Source organism: Macrobrachium rosenbergii, chromosome 54, assembly GCF_040412425.1.
Source record: "Macrobrachium rosenbergii isolate ZJJX-2024 chromosome 54, ASM4041242v1, whole genome shotgun sequence".
NCBI lineage: Eukaryota > Metazoa > Arthropoda > Malacostraca > Decapoda > Palaemonidae > Macrobrachium > Macrobrachium rosenbergii.
This window is the reverse complement of record NC_089794.1, coordinates 33,207,640-33,228,926: the sequence shown is the minus strand read 5'-3', so window position 1 is coordinate 33,228,926 and position 21,287 is coordinate 33,207,640. Positions and strand designations below refer to the sequence as shown.

General features: G+C 38.9%; 1 protein-coding gene across 34 annotated transcripts in view; it reads left to right on the top strand.

Moving 5' to 3' along the window:
- The window catches only part of sm (smooth), a 783,427-nt gene that overhangs the window by 612,781 nt on the left and 149,359 nt on the right, over positions 1-21,287 (top strand). Inside the window, exons 1-2 of one of the 34 annotated variants that reach the window (XM_067097842.1) lie at positions 13,755-14,137; positions 19,489-19,533. The exons of 28 other annotated variants lie outside the window; for them this stretch is intronic. In XM_067097842.1, the coding sequence (XP_066953943.1) occupies positions 19,520-19,533 (14 nt within the window). In that variant the 5' untranslated portion in view covers positions 13,755-14,137; positions 19,489-19,519. Of the gene's footprint in view, positions 1-13,146; positions 13,544-13,754; positions 14,159-19,488; positions 19,534-21,287 lie in introns of those variants that run through there. 5 more of the 34 variants (XM_067097840.1, XM_067097839.1, XM_067097841.1 and 2 more) reach the window with 5 other exon arrangements.

Sequence of the window (21,287 nt, the reverse complement as noted above, 5' to 3'; positions counted from 1 at the left end):
TGAAGTTAATGTTACGACTACTGGTCTCATCCGCTCTCAAAATAACGCATTCAGGCAAAGCGAGTTCATATGTACACCTGTTAGTACATCTTACCCACGTATGTACACATGTTAGTACATTGGACCCATGTATATACACCTCTTATTATCCTACATCGTGCTGATGTATGTACCCTTGGCAGTACATCTTTCCCATGGATGTGCATGTACACCTGTTAGTACATCATACCTTTGTATATACACGTTAGTACATCGGATCGACGTATGTACATCTGTTGGTACATCGTACCCATGTATTCACACTTGTTAGTACATCGTACCCATGTAGGTATACCTGTCAGTACATCGTACCTATGTTATGTACACCTGTTGGTATATAGTACCCAAACAATAGCGGAATTATAATGCAGTCCTAAGCTGCGTTCGGAGAGAGAGAGAGAGAGAGAGAGTCTTTTCACATGAACTTTTGATGAAAATCTGGAGGTTTTTGTGGATTCTAACCTGTGCGCTTGGGAGAAGGTATTGCGTTTTGAGAGGCGAGGAAACAAGGCTTACCTCAAGAGATAGTCCTGAAATCAACAGAAAGATTTTACAGAATCAAAAACAGGTCAGTGTAAGGTATGTGACCCACTTCTCAAAATAATAGACGAGAAACGGTTCTAAAGACGTTTACACAACACTGGTAAGGGAAGAATCAGTGAACTTTTAAACTGGATAAACCGCTCTTTGAAAGAATTAAGAAACGTTTAAACGCAAAGTCTAGAGCACGGGTTCCCAACCTGGTGCTCGCCAGAAACTCTGTGCTGTTTGACGGCCTGGCAGTGCTCTTTTGAAGTTGTTAATATCGTGCTCGCGAGCACCAACTCTTCGTAGGCCTAACTGCCGTATTTAAATTACCCTTCCGCCTTTTTCTTTTTATATAACATTGCTTGCGAGTTCCTTTGGCAAACACTGGTCTAGAGAAGTATTTAACTTTAAATATCCCATTGTTAGGGAAGGTTCATTATATTTTTAAACTGGATAAAACCCCTTTTAAAAAAGTCATGCAACGTCTAAAAACTAAGTCTCGAGAAACATTTAACCTAAATTATCCCTGAAACGTTTTCATTTCCAAAATTTACTGTACCTTCGTTCATATTATCTTCCTCCCGTATTACCTTCCACCCACTCCTAACAATTGTTTCATAGTGCAACTGCGAGATTTTCCTCCGGTTACACCTTTTAAAAGTCTCATTCGCCTCAGTTTCCTTTTCAACGCTGAATGACCTCGTAGGCCTCAGCACTTATCCTTTGGCCTAAATTTTGTATTCCAATTCTAGTTTATTCCAAAATGCAAAATACATTCCCACAGACTTCGAGGAGTTTTTCTTTACAGCGAAGGCAGGAACGTTTAGAAAAAGCCCCAATTAATTAATGTTTATATGAATCGTTCCCAGCAACGTTACTGAAGAGGATTTGAGAAACATTTCAACATCAGAGCTGCAAAATGTTTGTGACACAAGAACTTTTTTTTTTTTCTCGAAAGACATTGTATTCAATTCCTTTCATCTTTTTCGTCGGGTCAAAAGGCAATTTATGAAGTAAGAGAGGCCATGGACGAGAAAATATGATATGAACTTTAGTTATCAAAAAGTTACAGAACATGGGAGATATAAATGTCACATAAATTTTTATCATAAACGAGGGAAATAACGCACGTATCTGCGTTGGCGTTAATTTATAGTGTAGGTTAAATAAGCAGACAATTTAGTTAGTGAACGAATAAATTTTTTAATGAATTACAAATAATAGAATAGTATAATGAATGTTTCCGATTTCGTGCATATTACATCACTGAAAGTAATCCTGTTGTAAGCGCTTTACTTCGAATTATTCTCTCTCTCTCTCTCTCTCTCTCTTCTCTCTCTCTCTCTCTCTCTCTCTCTCTCTCTCTCTCTCTCTCTCTCTCTCTCATTTTTGAAATACGAAGGGATTTTTATATTCATATGGAAGTACAGAAGAGGAAGGAAAGGATTATCCCCTGGGAGGGAGAGTAATAAAAGAAAAGAATACCGAAATGGTTGCTCGGAAAGATGGGCGTTGGGTTGGGGGCGGAGGGTGAAAGGGAGGGGGTGGGTGGGTGGGCCAGTGGGTTTTATGTGGGCGCGCAAGGAAGCTTTATAAGGTGACGGGTGACAAAGCCTTCTGGGCAAGGGGATGTGTGCTTCATTTTACTCTTCTCTCTCTCTCTCTCTCTCTCGTAGATGGGGTAGAGCTAGGTATTACCCTTAAGGTCTTCAGTTGGGTTTAATTGAGTGAGGCTGCTAACCCCACACCCTGTCCCATGGATATTCAAGGAGATTGTTATAGAGAGAGAAAAAAAAAGAGAATAGTTTAGTGATTAGCTCTCTCTCTCTCTCTCTCTCTCTCTCTCTCTCTCTCTCTCTCTCTCTCTCTCTCTCAGGCGTGTCCATTTTCATGATGTTCAATTCTGTTTGAAACACAGCGCCTCGTGAACAGAATAGCGCTCTCTCTCTCTCTCTCTCTCTCTCTCTCTCTCTCTCTCTCTCTCTCTCTCTCTCTCTGACAGCGAGGGAAAGTGGAGAAAGGGTGTGAAGAGAAATGAATTGGTAAGTCTTCCGTCTCTTCGCCCCTTTTTAGAGACTTTGTACGGGGTTGCACTTTTCAAGGTTCACGAAGGGGATCATGCACGTGTCCTCTCTCTCTCTCTCTCTCTCTCTCTCTCTCTCTCTCTCTCTCTCTCTCTCTCTCTCTCTCTCTCTCTCTCTCTCTGAACTAGTGAAGGAAGACTGGATTTGTTGCGTATACAAATTTGATTTATTTTTTCATAACCATTACTCTCTCTCTCTCTCTCTCTCTCTCTCTCTCTCTCTCTCTCTCTCTCTCTCTCTCTCTCTCTCTCTCTCTCTCTCTCTCTCACACACACACACACACACTGAACCAGTGGAGGAAGACTGTATTTATTACGTATACAAATTTGAGTTTTTTATTTTATAATAACCATTACACACTCTCTCTCTCTCTCTCTCTCTCTCTCTCTCTCTCTCTCTCTCTCTCTCTCTCTCTCTCTCTCTCTCTCTCTCTCTCTCTCTCTCTCTCTCTCTTTTGTAAAGGAAGACTCTATGTTTTACTTATACAAACTTGAGGTTGTATTTAAGAATAAGCATTATATTCTAAAATGCGGAAAATATTGTCTTAAGTTTGGTAAAATCGACTTTATTTGGTGATAAGGAAAGGTTTTTTTTAATGATAAATCAAAGGAATTTTTTTAATGATAAACCAGAGCTTTTTATTGATAATATCGGTTGGGTTTTACCAATATGCACGGATTAAGTTCATTGGTAAAAACGGTTTTGGTTTAGATAAAGTTTTTTTTTTTTATAAACGCGGAGTTCAGTTTATTGATAAAATGGTGTTCCTTTTCATTTCAATAACCTGGTTCGTTTTATTGATAAATATATCCTTTAAATCGTTGAAAACATATTTTGGTTATTGATAAAAATGGATTTTTCTGTTGTTGGACGCTACTTTTGTCCGTTGATAAAAATGTCTTACTGTATAAGAGGATTTATTTTTATTGATAAACGCTAGTTATAGTTGTAAATAAAAAGGAGCTGCATTTTTAAATATGAACTTGAGCTAATTGATTAAACGCTTACTATGTGCACTGGTAAAAGAGGCTTTTATATTTATAAAGACTTAGTTTGACATTTTATTAATAAGGGCTTTTTCTGTTGATTGATAAAATGCAACGATCAACGAGGCTTCATTTTAAGATAAAGTGGATTGTTTTAATTATAAGAAAAAACTTTAAAAGCTTGATCAAGTGTTGCGACGTTTGTTTGGTAGTTCTGGCTAGGTCAGTGATAGACTTATTAGTGCTTGACTGTATAATGACAAAACTTTGTATTGAATGATAACTATTTGTATAATGGTTCATTCAATGAGGAAATGAATGATGTCAGTGTAGAGTTATTGTTGTTATTAGTTTTCAGTGAATAAAGCAACAAAGCTAAAATAAAAACTTAATATTTTTTTACTATATAATGATAAAAGTGTTTTCATTGAATTATAACTTTTTATATAAGGTTCATTCAGTGAGAAAATGAATGATTTCAGTTTAGAATTATTGTTATTAGTTTTATTGAATAAGCAACAAAGCCAAAATTATCACTTCTTGACTGAATAAAAAATTGAAATAACATTTTATATAATGGTTCATTCAGTGAGAAAATGAACGATTTCAGTTTAGAATTAGTTGTTGTTGTTGTTAGTTTTCAGTTAAAATAAACAAAATAAACAAACCCAATATTAAAACTTACTGTTGCTTGACATTATAATAATAAAAACGTTCTTATTGAATGATAACTTTTTCGGTAAAGGCGTCATTCACTGAAAAAGTGAATTATCTCATTGTAAAATTTTTTATATTAATTTGTAGTGAATAAGTAAACAAAAACAAAATAAAAACTTACTATTGCTCGACTATTAATAGAAATTTTTGTATTGAATGATAGCTCTTATAATGAAGTCTTCATTCAGTGAGGAAATGAATGATTTCAGTGTAGAATTTTTATTGTCATTAGTTTTCAATGAATAATTAAACACGCCCAAAATGAAAACTTACTATGTTATTATTGAATAATAACTTTTTATTTACAATGATTCATTCAATGAAAAATTGAATTATTTCAGAGTAGAATTATTGACATTATTAGCTTTCAATGAATAAATAAACAACCCCAAATTGAAAACCGATTATATTGAATGATAGATTGTCACTTACATAATTAAAGGTCAGTACACTATCACTGCATAATTAAAGGTCAGTATATTAATGCTACATAAAAGCCAGTAGATTATCATTACATAATTAAAGGTCAGTATAGTAATGCTACATAAAGGTCAGTAGATTATCATTACATAATTATAGGTCAGCAGATGATCATTACATAAAGGTCAGTAGATTATCACTACATAATTAAAGGTCAGTTGATTATCACTGCATAATTAAACACAGATCCCTCATTTGATGATAATCACGAAACCGAAGCGTCTCATAAAACAAACAGTAATGGCTCCAATCCGTTTCCCATCCGGTAGAAGCGCTATAAATTACCGTTGGGGGCCGAAGAAGAATCGGATTTAGTGTGTACTCATTTACCGAAGATCTAGTCAATATTCATTCACGGTACACAAAAGGCGGTGACGGTACATGAGGGGATTAATTTCTCCCGCTTGGGGGAAAAAAAAGGCTAATCGCCTCGGTTAATGGTGATGGCGTTTATGAGAAAGGGGGTTAATGGCGTTATGAGTTGGTTAGCATTGATGCATTGTTTTGCTCTCTCTCTCTCTCTCTCTCTCTCTCTCTCTCTCTCTCTCTCTCTCTCTCTCTCTCTCTCTCTCTCAATTTCCTAATGAAAAAACCCATTAGCTGCATAATTATGTATTGGTTAAAGAAGGATTCTCTCTCTCTCTCTCTCTCTCTCTCTCTCTCTCTCTTCTCTCTCTCTCTCTCTCTCTCTCTCAATATATATATATATATATATATATATATATATATATATATATATATATATATATATATATACTGTATATATATACATACATATATATATATATATATATATATATATATACACACACACATATATATTATATAATGTATATTGTAAGTATGTATGCATGTGTGTTTGTTTGTGTGCGTGCGTGCTATTTATAGAAGCTCTATTCTCTGCATCGAAAGTATGTGATAAGTGGGACGAGGAAAGAAAGAGAGAGAGAGAGGATACGTGTGAGAAAGAATGGTTCCCCAAAGAATAGTCACTTAGCCTGATGTGGGTTGAGGGACCTACGCACGGACCTTTTTTGATAATTAGGATTAGGTGATTATATTGGCTGGTGGAAGGAGATATGCTACATAAAGCTTAAAGCTGACTTTTACTGCTTTCTCCATTGGAGAGAGAGAGAGAGTGAGTGGAAGGAACATAGTGATCAAAGTTTATGGTTTTAAATAAAGAATTTTGGTGTGTTTTCAAGTACCTTCTGTTTTAGATTGAGAGAGAGAGTGAAAGATATTGGGTTAAGTAATCGTTTGCAGTTTATTAGCGTGAATTAGGTAAAAATCAAACTGAATTATATTACCTTTCGTAGTCTTTAGGAGAGTAAGAAGATCGGAATATAAATAGTGTTTGAGAATTGCAGCTGTTTCAGTAACTATGATCATTGAGAATTTTCTCCTGTCAAAATTTTTACTGACATGTTCCCTCCTCAAGTTTGTTTCTTTGGTACATGCGCATTTCTGTTAATTTTCTGCACGTTTCCACCTCGAGTGCTTTTTTATTTTATATTGGACTTGCCCATTCCTTGTGATTTTCCTGAAATCGCGCCCTTTTCAGAGTTCTGTTCCTTTAGTAGAGACCCTTTTCTGAGTGTTGTATAATACTTCCCCTCATTTATGTACCATTCATTGGGTACATGGCCACTTTTGAATATTATTTCCCTAATAATCCAGATTATGATCGATTCCCCCTCAAATACGTAATCATTTCTGTTCTATTACTAGGCTGATTTTGTGTGTCAGCTTCTGAGGGAGTTTCATTTTAATTTCATGGCCAATTCTAAGCTTTATTGTCTCTTCAGTGAGTACTCTTGAAGTCAAAGGTCCCATGTGCCCAATAGAAGGGGCCACCTTTTGTCAGCATTATCACGGCATGTGGTGCATGACAAGTTTTGAATTTAGTGTTGGTAACTTCAAAGAAGGTAAATGATGACAAAAATTATGTGATATTTAAAGAAAGTTGACATTTTTCCCAGAGAGAGAGAGAGAGATATCGCACGTGTGTGAAATGGATGAACCAATACGGTTAAATCTTTTGCAAACATTTTACCAGCAGTATTTATAACGGGTACGAAAAATGCCATCTGTTTATTAATTTTGAAATTTGTGAAAATTATTTACGAAAAAGGAGAACGAGGTAAAGTTTTAGATAAAATGGCCTGTGCCCTGTAAATGGTTGGCAAACATTTATCAACGTTATTGTAACGGGAAAGATAAACACTGTCTAGTATTTATTTCGAAGACGAGAAAATATCAGTATTTATATTGTTGATGTACCTTTTCATATGTTCCGATTCTTCTTGATAGAAATGTTGCCTTTTAACTGCTGGCAGTTATCATTCTTGATTTCGTGGACTCCGTATTGATTAGCAACGCAGTCTCCCCCCCCACTCTCGTCCTCTCCCCTACCCTCCCCCACTCCACCCTCATTCTCTGGCACTCTGTAATCAACCATTAGTACTGTCTATCTGTAATCAACCGTTAATGTTATCTGTCGGTCGATGAAGCGAGATTAGATGTAGATGACGTCTGCTAAGGACCGCTGGTAACTGAAAGGGTTAACGAGGATTTCGTTTAACGAAAGTCGTTCATAAAAAATGGGTCAACGAAGGTAACAAAAAGATGTGTCAAGTCAGCGCAGAAGAGTTACCGAAGACGCATTTAGAAAAAAAAAAGGCAATGGATATAGTTTTTGAAAGCAGTTTTTAACGAAAATGGTTAACGAAGACTTCACGATAGACATAACGAACATGGCCAACGAAACGTATACCGATGGCTGCTAGTAAAAATGAGTAGCGAAGGAATTGTGTAACGTTAAATATCAACGAGAAAGTGGTTAACGAATATTTTATATATATACTGTATATATATATTATATGTATATATATACACTAATGTATACCTGTACATATATATGTGTGCATTCATGTATATATGTCACTTGTCAGTCGTGGGATCAGCTGCCGTATTTACCAACACAATGTATGTGTATCATAACCAACTAAATTAACTTACAAAATGCTTCTACATACAATACGTATATAATTTGCACCCAGCATCAAAAGACATTATTTAACGAATTGTTTCATTCCATTTTTTAATGATTTGATGGTATTTATTTTAATCTCTCTCTCTCTCTCTCTCTCTCTCTCTCTCTCTCTCTCTCTCTCTCTCTCTCTCTCTCTCTCTCTCTCTCTCTCTCTCTCAAATATTTCCTTCCCAAAACTAAAACCGAACACCCAAGTCTCTTCTTCTTAGTTACACTTCATAAGTCTTTTCAAAAACTGAAACAAAAGTAGGTTTTCTCTCTCTCTCTCTCTCTCTCTCTCTCTCTCTCTCTCTCTCTCTCTCTAAAATACTATTTCCTCCCCAAAACTAAAACCGAACACCTAAGTCTCTTCTCAATTACACTTCATAAGTCTTTTAAAAAACTGAAACAAAAGTAGGTTTCTCTCTCTCTCTCTCTCTCTCTCTCTCTCTCTCTCTCTCTCTCTCTCTCTCTCTCTCTCTCTCTCAAGACCCAAATCACTAATTAACAGAATTCACAGAGGTATACATGTCCAAGAAAACGCTCCCACATTTTTCCTCTATGAAATCTACTCGGGTTGCCTCGGCTGAGAGTCAGCAGTGCTACGACTTCACTGAGAGAGAGAGAGAGAGAGAGAGAGAGAGAGAGAGAGAGAGAGAGAGAGAGAGAATGTTTTTAACTCTCTCTCCTTAACGTAATACACATGCAGGAATGAGTGACAGCTCGGCAAATGCGAGGAAGGAAAGAGAGCAGGAAAAGGTCTAGCTTGGAATTAACTTGTCTCTTGTAACTCGGTGAGGTGGAAGTGACAAATTTAATTAAGAGGAACCTCCCGTGTCAGCTTGAAGAGAGAGAGAGAGAGAGAGAGAGAGAGAGAGAGAGAGAGAGAGAGAGAGAGAGAGAGAGAGCATGCTTTTGTTTCAGTTTTTGAAAAGACTTATGAAGGGTAATTGAGAATGAAGAAGACTTAGGTTTTCTGTTTTAGGTTTGGGAAGGAAATATAATTTGGGTCACTTCCCCCGAAGAGAGAGAGAGAGAGAGAGAGAGAGAGAGAGAGAGAGAGGTGGGGGTAAGGAGTATGTTCTTGTTGTAAGGGTATTTGATAAGTCGTGGCGTATTATATTGCAGTTTGTATTGCAGACAAACAACAGTTTAATGGAGAGAGAGAGAGAGAGAGAGAGTCTACCGAACATCTTCCTTGTTACTAGCCCAGTCTTGAAGAGAATTTGCAGGACCGAAGGAAGGTAAATGGGTATCCTGTTGAAAACGACTGAATTATCATCTGTAAATGTAAAAAAATGTTTTAGATATTCCTGAGGACGGTCGAAGATAGTTTGGATAGTTTAATGTAGAGAGAGAGAGAGAGACTTTTTCTTAAAATACCGTGGTTTGTTTTGCTTTTTCTATTTTCTATTTGGAACCTTCTGTCATGTGAAATGGTAGCAACATTGTAAAGAACACCTGAATGTATATGTACTGTATATATTCATATATATATATATATATATATATATATATATATATATATATATATATATATATATATATATATATGTATGTATGTATGTATGTATGTATGTACATGTACATGTATGCAAGTATAATCTCCAGAGGTAGAAATTTCGTTACTTAATTTGGACAACCTATTGTAGAACAAGACCCAGGAATTTGTCCAAATTTCCTACATACCATCGGATGGCTTGTTTGCTTTTGAAGAAGCAGCATAAGAAAATCCCATTACGGGGCAGGGAAGCTTCTTTCAATTTCCTTTAAGATAATCTGTCCAGAAATGGCAGTATTTATGTATGTGCTTAAACCTGGTGTTACGTATTTATTATTTGCCCCTAATGAAATTTAGAATTCATGTATGTGGAATTATATTTGAAGAAGCGGAGTTTGAAAAAAAAAAAAAAAATATAAATATTTGGAGGCCATTAAGAGTAAATTGGATGTAAACATGCAAAAAATGGGCTTCACAGCTTCGTCTGTTGTGTGATGCATCTGGGAATAGATGACGTCAGAACCTTAATGTGCTCAATTGTGACATTAAAGAGTGCTTTTGAGAGTGTCTGGGAACTTAACATACATCATATCTCCTATTTGCTGTCATCCTTACATACTTTCATTGGGAACTTAACATACATCATATCTCCTATTTGCTGTCATCCTTACATAAGTATGAAAGTAATTAAGAAAGTAATGTAGCTTAGAATACATCCTTTCCCCTATTTGCTGTCATCCATACATAAATATGAAAATAATGAGGAAAATAATGCGGCTTTTGTTGTTTTGTATATGCTAACATCAGGGGCGTAATTATCTTTGAGAGAGAGAGAGAGAGAGAGAGAGAGAGAGAGAGAGAGAGAGAGAGAGAGGTGGTCCTTCTAGGGAAAAGTGATATTTTGCAGGTCACTAGTTATCAACAGTGGTCTTTATAATAAGAAAAAACGATTAAAAATTAAGAAAACATGTAATTGAAATCCTTTCATATGTTTAGTTTCCGTTAAGCAAATATATGAATCATTGTGCGCATTCATTGGTCATCAGGTACAAGATGAAAATGAAGATATTAAGAAACCCCCTTCTTTTTTTATGTAGAAAGAACGGTTACAGTAAAAGATTTGTGCGAGAGCGACTTCAGAGGAAAAAACAAGATAGCCACTGCTACATCTGTACATGCGTAGACGTGTGAATGTTTATCGTAAGAGGCAGAAACTTCTCCGATAAAAAGAAAACCCAGATAAAATAAAACGGAAACAAACTGGACCGGTGCCATTATGATGAAGAACAATATTGCCTCCTCTAGCGAAAGAGGTAGGAGGGGGGGGAGGATGTGGTGGAGAAGGAGATGGTGGAGGAGGAGGAGGAGGTGGTGGTGGAGGGCGAGACCCAATATGATATGTAAATGCGAGTGTCCGCCTGTCCGGTGCGGTGGTGGTGTAGGGGGGGGGCCGGGAGGAGGGGTGAGTGGGTGGAGGAAGGAAGGGATGGGGGGGGAGGCTATCATTGCACCTGCTACAGTTGGCCTTGCAGTCGCCACGATTATGTGGTGGATTATGTGCGGTATTTGTGGAGAGAGGGAGAGAGAGAGAGAGAGAGAATCCCATTTTTAATGCAGTGTGGGAGATATCGAGTTGAACGTTACCCGGTCGCCACGTTAACAAATAATCTGAAGCCCAGGTAGTCATGCCAGTTCGTAAGTTTTGTTACATTTAATGCAGATTACTTATCCTTATCGAGACGTTAAAATGATTAAGAATGAGGCTCTGATACAGATTACTGCTTCTGCGTTATTTACATTTGATTTAGACTGAAAAAGAGTTTGTAATGGGAACAGAGTGACTGTGTAGGCATGCACTAACTTCCAGCTCTCTCACCGAGACTCCAAGACCTTGTAAGAAGTCGTAAACAGTAGACCTACGTCAACAATACGTGAAGTAAAACTAGGAACACGGAAAGCGCGAGTAGTTTGACTAAGCTCGGCCTAAAAGGGAGGTTTGGGTGAGACGTGACCACGACCAGACCCATAGAAAGAAACCTTGTCTCTCTTGAATTAGGCTAGCCGTATGTCAGCACAAATTTAAGGTAGTTGAGGATGATAACTTCGTTTAGACTCGTACTATGTGCTTCATAGCCCTTCCCCATAAAAAGAATGCTGAATTAGTCCATTAAATTCTTAGCCATGAAAAGACTATTTGCGCAGCTTGACCAGCGCTCGCCTGTGAAGTTATACCAGTTGGCTTGATATTATTAGACAAGATTGTTTTGTGCCTCTCCAATGTATAGTTCCAATAAGTGTGGAAATTCACAAGGTAGATGAATATATGTTTCTTTTAATAAAACAGAATACGTTTTGTTAAATAAAGGCTTATTTCTTTTAAACCCTCTTGATGCAAGTTCTTCTGGATTATGTAAGCCCTTTTATAATAGTTCATGTTACAAGGAGATGCTTCAGTTGGAAAGTAAGTGCATTGATTGGAGAGAGAGAGAGAGAGAGAGAGAGCCGCGTGTTGTAGCATATTTTGTACGATTTTATGAGAAAATAAATGCAATTTGACCAGCTGAAGAAAGAATATCAGTGTCTTGGCAATTTTATGTTGTAAACACGCTGTATTTTACCTCCAAGATATTGTAAGTGCTAAGTGAGGAGGGGCGGGCGGGGAGATGGGGGGGCGGTTGTAGAGAATCGCTCTGCTAATATTGTATTGCATGCCTCACCAACATTGCGCTGTGTAGATACAACCTCGCCGACAGGGTAAAGTTTCCGTTAGCTACATTCACAGCCTTCCTTATGCACCCTTCCCTCCCCCCTCCCCTACACCACCAGCAATTTAATTAACTCGTGATATCCCGTGGATATAACACGATATCCGAGTCGTCTGTCGATAGATATCCTTCCCTGGCGCGGTTGCTATGAGCTAATATGCACAAGGTTTGATAATTTACAAGGCTTCCGTTGTTGTGGTAAGGCGTTCGAAATCATTAGCCAACTTAGTCGATTAATGAGCAAGGCGAGATCGGGGTACGAAAGTGATGTGTTTCGTATTGTTATAATGAATGTAGAGGTATTCCCGAATACGGTGTAGTTTTGTTTGTTTGTTAGATAAGGGAATAATATTTGAATCTTTAGCTTAGTTGTCTATGTAATGTAGCTAAATAGATTTACTATTCATCCCATCCAGCCGTGTATAATTAGGTCAGGTTGACTTTCATCTGGTATTCTTGAGTGAAAAAAAAAGTTGGTTATAAATGAAAGATAGTGGTAGAATTTTTTTATGTTCACGTTGCACAGCGCATCCATAACTCCTTGGAAAGCAATGTCTTGCTCCTACGTACCGTGCTGCTCATTTAAACCGGTTGAGGACAATAGTACTAACACGGGATTGGATTTAAAAGCCCTCCGCTCGTGCATTCTGGAAGCACGTGTTGAAATGTGTTGACTTTTAACTTGCAGTTTGATAGCGCAAGACCGTTGCGTTGTTTGGTTCATTTATTATTGACATGGTAATATGGATTTCTGAAGATGAATGTGTCGCTTCGAGTAATGAAATGAAACTTACTGCATCATCGATTTATAGGTTTCTGAAAAGTACCATGATGCGAGATGTTGGATACCTTTGTGAAAGTGATGATAACTTTGGAGATGTGATTTGAAAGACGGTTTTTATTTTAGTAATAAGATTGTCGGTTTGTCGAGAGGTAGGAAGAGAGAGAGGGAGAGGGAAAGAGAGGGAGAAGTGTAGCATTGATGGTCTAGGTTTCGACGTCGTGCGCAAGAAGGGCTGCGTGACTATTGTTTTGCCCGGGAGGGAGGCGAGTGGTGGGAGCGAGGGCGGCCGGCAGGCAGTGTGACTAGCGTTATGGCAGTGCACGTGGACGTGGCAGCGGTACGATGACACCCTCGCACCACCACCACCATCAGCCCACCAGTCTTGACAGTGTGACCCACAGTGTTTGACCCACCAGCGTTGCATGATCCTACTAACGCGGTCAGTTTGGTGTGGCCCCTTGTGACCCAGGGGGCAGGTTTAGCGGTCACGGTGTAATCCCAGGGTGCCCCTGGCACAGATTTTTTTTTCGTGCGTGTGGCAGCGCTACGGCCCTCCGTATTGATTGACAGAGCAGGACGCACAGGTGATGCGGGAGTTTGCGCTCAACGGCAGCATGGCGAACAGGTAAAACATCACATCGCCATAACCACCAAATCCACTAGCACCTTTACTCCTACTCCTACTCCTCCTTAGTGCCACAGCACTCCCCATGTATTTGCCACAGCTTCTGCTTTGTCCAAGCAGAGGGGGAAACCGCTTGTCTGCTGCCTGCTGAATATTATGCCACGGCTGTTCTAGTTGTCTCTATTCACGAGAGCAGGCAAACACTGCTGCCACTACTGCTGCTGCCGCTGCTGCTGCTGCTGCTGCTACAGCCCTGCTGCCGCTTTAGCCGGCTGGGCTTGTTTTCATTTACACTAGTATTTCTTGTTGCTTGGCTGCTGATGGTTCTGTATCTCTTTTCTTCGGCTCTGTGAAGTGCAGATGTGTGTGTTTTGGTGTGAGGTCCACGGCTTTGTGTTCAGCGTAGGCGAATGATGAGCTTTTCATGATAAATAACAAGAGTGAAAGCGTGTTCATTTTGGGAGGGAGTGTATTGGTGGAATTGTGTTTTAGGGGAGGCGGATATATCGGTCTCCGCTATCGGCCGCTACGTCCCGCGTGGCGCTACCGTCGTCAGGAGCAGCGGCAGCAGCAGCAACGGCAACAGCAGAGGCAGTATATACATGTGAAGTTTTTGTAATCCTCAAAGCACATATCTTGTACCTATTGATTTTGGCGTTTTATCTCCTCACCACTCTATGGTCACAGGGCGTACGCTAGCACAAACGAGTAGCTGATGTCTGTATCAATACACTGGTTTTCGTGCAGGGCTTCTGAGGGGCGCCGAATCTGGGCTGGGCAAGTTTGCAACAAGCCTGTGGTGTGTGTCTGCAGCCCACCGTCATGGCCACAGTGATGTCCCGGCTACACCTGCGCCCCGAACTCTCTCTGCCTCTCTTCGCCCCCACCGCACACACTTATGAGCCTCCACCTCCCCCACCATGACACAAAGTCTCCCCCAAACCGCCACCACAACCATCACCACCCACCCTAGTTCTTCCTCCTCCTCCTCCTCCTCCTTCTCCTCCTCCCTCCTCCACCACCTCCTCCTCATTTCCCTCCGTGTCTAACACTCGGCAGCGCACACAGCCCCATTGGAGCATTATCCCTTTATATCAACAGCCATTTTTCCCACGAATCCATACCACCCTCCTCCCCCATCCCCCTTCCATTTCTCCCCCTCCTTCCCCCATACATCCTATAGTGGATTCCGAAACTTCGCTGCGCATTTGGAATCTTGTATGGTCATTGCAATCTTGTGAATTGCATATTGAAATGGTTTGGGACTCTCTCACACGACTTTTCTCTCACACCCATGCGCTGTTTTATTTTATTCCTCTCCATCATTGTGTTCGCTCTGAATGAATACTCTCTGGTTTGAAATGACGCGTGTCATGCAATATTCATTTGGAATGTATTGTATATTGTATGTAAATCGAAATACAATGAAATGTCAAAGACATGACTGGAATTCTTGTACAATGTATGTGACTATGACCCATATGGTTGATAAATCGAGTTTTCTGGTTATTACATTTTTATGTTTAGTCGAAATACATCGGGATACAGCAGATATGACCGGAATGCAATTTATGTTCTCTTGTCGGTATGATTAGAATTCGTGCATGACTCATACATTGTTTATACAGTTGCACATTGAAGTATGAATTTATATAATGTGAAATAAGTTAGTGTTTAATGTCTGCTGTCATACTCATGCTTGTATTTTGTACTAAGGAACATACTTCATTAACGGTTATGTTAGCCTTCAGAATAGTTGTGTAAGGCGTATTCCACACACTTGTTATTCCTGTATGTAATTACATTTGTTTTGGTATTCCATATGCACTTTGTCTTTTACCACTAGTGTATCATTACCTTATGTATGGATGGTTATATACATTTTTGCTATTACACACACACACACACACACGTTGCAGTAGTATCCTCTGCTCATACAAACTCACAAGTGCAGTCATTAGGTATATCGCTCGATCAAATCGTGGTTAGCGTAAGTGTAATTTATATCACTGGGAATATTTTCATAATAAAAGAATCATCTTCATTATCACGACTTATTCCCATGGCATGTCGTGACTGTACTGTAATACATAGCGTTGGACATTTTAGTTATTGTGATAAGTCTGACTTTGACGTACACTTATTGCCCTCCTCTGGTCTTCATTTTGTGGATGATTGTATCCATTTATATGTATTTTCAGCACATTTCAACTTATCTTGTGTTATCTTTCATTTCTCAATTTCACCCGAGTTCATTTTTCCACCTGAATTAGTCCTTATCACCCATCACCCTTCCCCTGCTTAGCCAAATCATATTCTTGAACTTTCTCCCCCTCCCCTCCCCCACTGGTGTGTTTTTCTTTATTGGTCTTGCTCCTCTACCTCATTTCCTTTTTTCTTATCCCCCTTTCCCTTTCCTTATCCCCCTTTCCCCTTCCTTATCCCCCTTTCCCTTTCCTTATCCCCCTTTCCCTTTCCTTAACCCCTTTCCCTTTCCTTATCCCCTTTCCCTTTCCTTATCCCCCTTTCCTTCCTTATCCCCTTTCCCCTTCCTTACCCCCTTTCCCTTCCTTATCCCCTTTCCCTTCCCTTTCCCCTTCCTTATCCCCTTTCCCCTTCCTTAATCCCCCTTATCCCCCTTTCCTTCCTTATCCCCTTTCCTTTCCTTACCCCCTTTTCCCTTCCTTATCCCCCTTTCCCCTTCCTTATCCCCTTTTCCCTTCCTTACCCCCTTTCCCTTCCTTATCCCCTTTTTCCTTTCCTTATCCCCTTTCCCTTCCTTATCCCCCTTTCCTTATCCTTTCCTTTCCTTACCCCCTTTCCTTTCCTTATCCCCATTTTCCTTTTTAAACCCTTTCCTTATCCCTTATCCCCTTTCCTTTCCTTATCCCCTTTCCCCTTTCCTTATCCCCTTCTTCTTTCCTCCTTTCCTTTCCTTAACCCCTTTCCCTTTCCTTATCCCCTTTCCTGATCCCCCCTTTCCCCTTCCTTACCCCCTTTCCCTTCCTTATCCCCTTTCCCTTCCTTACCCCCTTTTCCCTTCCTTACCCCCTTTCCTTTCCTTAACCCCTTTTCCTTCCTTAACCCCTTTCCCCTTCCTTAACCCCTTTCCCTTTCCTTAACCCCTTTCCCTTTCCTTAACCCCCTTTCCCCTTCCTTATCCCCTTTCCCTTGCCTTAACCCCTTTCCTTTCCTTAACCTTTTTTTCCTTTCCTTATCCCCCTTTCCCCTTCCTTATCCCCTTTCCCCTTCCTTATCCCCATTTCCCTTTCCTTAACCCCTTTCCCTTTCCTTATCCCCCTTTCCCCTTCCTTATCCCCCTTTCCCTTTCCTTATCCCCTTTCCCTTTCCTTATCCCCCTTTCCCTTTCCTTATCCCCCTTTCCCCTTCCTTATCCCCCTTTCCTTAACCCCTTTCCCTTTCCTTTCCTTATCCCCTTTCCCTTTCCTTATCCCTTTCCCTTTCCTTATCCTTTCCCTTTCCTTATCCCCTTTCCTTCCTTAACCCCCTTCCCCTTCCTTAACCCCTTTCCTTTCCTTAACCCCTTTCCTTTCCTTAACCCTTTCCCTTTCCTTAACCCCTTTCTTTCCTTAACCCCTTTCCCTTTCCTTATCCCCCTTTCCCTTTCCGTTGCATGCGTTCCATCATGTATCTTGTCCCATGTCGTGCCCCTTATTCCTTTCCCGTAAACACTTTTCCTTCCTTCGGTCCACTCTACCATCCCTTCTCATGCAGGTCATTTCCATATTCTCCGTTCTGTTTATTATCCCATGTTCCTGTTCCTTTCCATTGCCTCTTCTCCACCTCTCACCTGTATTCCATTACCGTTCACGCGTTCTGTAAACCTCTTTATCCTCCCCTTACTTTGTTTTTTCTGTCGTTATTCCTCCCCTTATCTTGTCTTTATTTTTTTAACTGATTCGTCCCTCACCTCCGGGTCTTGTGTCGTCTCAACTCATATTCCAACACCCCTGTCTTGTTCATCATTCGAGTGTGCTTCTGTAGTACCTACCAATTAATTGTCGTTGAGACATTTCGACAGCGTTCTGCTTTATTTTTAAGATTTACCTTCGCTTGCGCATTTCTCACCCTCAGTGTGGAAGGACTTTATGTAAATATATTGGCTGGACAATTTGAGGATTTGTTTCGAAGTGATTATTGCAGTGCGCTGAGATAAGATGTGTAGGTTATCTGCCGGTGCAGTTTAGTTCGTTAATGCGAAGAGGCGTTTTCCGTAGGAATTTTCACTCGTAGGACTGTAGGAGTTTCCTTTGACGCCATAATGTTTGCTTCATTTTTTCCTAGGTACTTCGACGCATGGATATATATATATATATATATATATATATATATATATATATATATATATATATATATATATATATATATATATATATATATATATATATATATATATATCATATCATATATATATCATATGATGCACATGTGTTTTGATGTGGATCATTATTGGATGTCATAATTTTCATCGTCATTAAAGAAATACGAATGTCCTTGTAATTAATCATAACCTCAGTGTTTCTTGTACATTAGGCAAAAGGTCTTTTTACGATATGAAGAATTTATTGGTAATATTAATTTGCATTGCTAACCAGAAATGATTATCTGGATAATGTAGTTTGGTGATGTCAGAGATGTCTCGTAAAAGTCGATGGGCATATGTTTGTTAAATTTGTGGAGAGAGAGAGAGATACGCACTTCCTTATCACAGAAGATTGAGAGGAAGTGAATTTGCTCTCTCCTTTTTCACTTTGGATAGAGGGAACGATTTTCCCTTGAAAATTATGGTCCGAGTAAGTTTTGTTCGAAGGTAAAACCAATCTTTCACGATGAAATAAGAATTAAAAGGGAAGAGGGAATGGATGCCTGCTTTGCAGTGATTGAATCTGAAATTGAATCTGATAAATTTTGTTTAGATTTTCATGCCGTGGAAGCAGGCTTGAGGAACCACTTTATTTATACCAGAAAAAACACACACACACACACACACACACACACACACACACACACACACACACACACACACACACACACAGAGCTTTGTTACCCTTACCCTTGATCTCGTCAGATTCGATAGGACTTTCACTTCAGTTTATGACAATGTATATGATGATGCCAAGAGGGTCATTTCATTTTTATCTTAACGCTAATACCCCCCTCCCCCCGCCAATCTTAATTCATTTGGGTATAGCACTATTTATATGTTACACATGCAGACGTACGCATTCATGTATCGTCCCTTTTTTATGGCAAAATGTCGAATATGCTTTTTAAATTATGTTGTTGAATTATTTGCATTGACAGTGATTTTATCACTGTTTGTTTCAGCAAAGTATTAAGTCTGCCTGTCTCTCACCATCCAAGATGTATGGTGAGCGAGACACACTTGATACTTAGCTGAAACAGGAAGTTAATAATAAAATTACTGTCGATGCAGATGACTCAGAAAAAAAAATGCAAATATTCGACACTTTACCCCCCCTAAAAAAGGGGGGCGGGGAACGACATGGTATTATAGGTAATGTACATACATACGCATTCCCAGTTCTCTCCAAACTAGTTACTTCCTACTTGAGTTTCAACTACTTTGTCCAGTTGGAGAATTATTTTGTGTGAAAGAGGACTACAGGTTTGGTGCTCTTTTTGAAACGTACTTGCGCAGGCGTGTCTAAAGCTTGTCACTGTAATTGTATAATGTAAATTATATAAGTGTGCATATATATATATATATATATATATATATATATATATATATAAGTATGTATATTATATATATATATATATATATATATATATATATATATATATATATATATATATATATATATATAATCATGTACGTGTATTGTCAGTTATTTCAGTGTGTGTAATTTAAAACCGATTAGTGACGAATTTGTATTAATTGCATATTCCCTTTTTTTCAGGTAAGCAAGATAAAGTAGTTCATCGTCCCTTATGGCTGATATCAGGTAAGCAGCCAGTGAAATTGTACATACATATATCTCTGTTAAACATTGCCATTCCGTCCGGCGTGGCTTGTAGTACTATTTATTTAAACTGGTAATACCTTTGAAACATTTATTGAAAGGGGGGTGGGTATTCAATGGTCATCTGTAAGGGACGGAAAGTCTGTATTTGTAGAATTTTATTTATGGAAAGAGAGTGTTGACTGGAAAGCGTGCTGTTAAATCACGCTGTGTACTGTTACTTACACAGCAGTGTAAATGGTATAAAAGTACAACTGAATTATTGTTGATTGAATATTTCCTTGTAAGAGGATGACAGGTAAGAAGTAAGATAACGCCGAGAGATCTGTAGACGGCCATGTTTTGTAGAACCCATACAGATGCGGATTACCTAGTAATAGGGTGGAAGGGCAGATCACCAGTTGATAACGTCTCGTCGAGTACATATAATAGGTTGTTTGAAGGAGAGTTTTTTTTTTTTTTTTTTTTTTTTTTTTTTTTTTTTTTCTGGGTGCTGTGATGCCATGTAGCTTCACTCGTGCGTCTGGCTTTGGTAAAATTAATGGTTGAATAATTATTTTTTTTCAGTTTAGTGTTCGTCCTAACGTCGTAAAATCCCTTTTTTTTTTGCATCTTTTAAGATTTATTTCCTTTAGTTTTTGTATTAGAATATCTTTGGCAAGTACAGGAATAAACTCTTAACAAAAAGAACAAAACCTTGGATGGGTGACGTCATTCCTGTAGGCCCAGCCAATCTTCAAAGAACGGGTAATCATTTAATGAATGAGAGTAAAGACGTGGTTGACATAGAAGATAAACCCTTATTCATATGGAAGAAACCTACAAAGGTCATTTGGTGCTCATTTAAAAGAAGTTACAGAAGATAACAGGAAGTACAGAAAGAAGCTATTAGTTATTCGAAAAGAAAACAAAGATAAAGTAGATAAAAATGTAAATGAGTAAAATACAAGGCAGTTTAGTTTTGGGGGAAGTGGCACGAAAAGGGAAAGATGACTCATAGATGGGAAAGCTTTTTCTTTATGTAAGTCTTTGTTCAAGCACTGTACGTAATTATTCCCTGGATATTAGCATTTTGCTCTCTCTCTCTCTCTCTCTCTCTCTCTCTCTCTCTCTCTCTCTCTCTCTCTCTCTCTCTCTCTCTCCTTCTTCTTCTTCTTTATATATGTAAGTATGCTCAGGCAACTAAACTATTACCTGGATATTAGCATTTTTACTTATTCTCTCTCTCTCTCTCTCTCTCTCTCTCTCTCTCTCTCTCTCTCTTCTTCTTCTTCTTCTTCTTCTTCTTCTTTTTTTATATATATAATTCTTTGGTCAAGCCGCTAAACTATTACCTGGATAAATTAGCACTTTTACCTATTCTCTCTCTCTCTCTCTCTCTCTCTCTCTCTCTCTCTCTCTCTCTCTCTCTCTCTCTCTCTCTCTCTCTCTCTCTCTCTCTCTCTCTCCTTTTTTTTTATATATGTAAGTCTGCTCAAGCAGCTAAATTATTACCTGGATATTAGCATTTTTATCTCTCTCTCTCTCTCTCTCTCTCTCTCTCTCTCTCTCTCTCTCTCTCTCTCTCTCTCTCTCTCTCTACTGAGGATCGTGGTAGTGTACAAGTGATTGCGTGAAGATTAGCCGTTGGTGCATAATCTCGGCGGTAAATGGCAGGTAGAGGGGAAAATTTTTTTCAATTAGTATGAGTGCAGGTGTTGACACTTGTGCTTACCTGGCTTGACGTTATGTCAAAG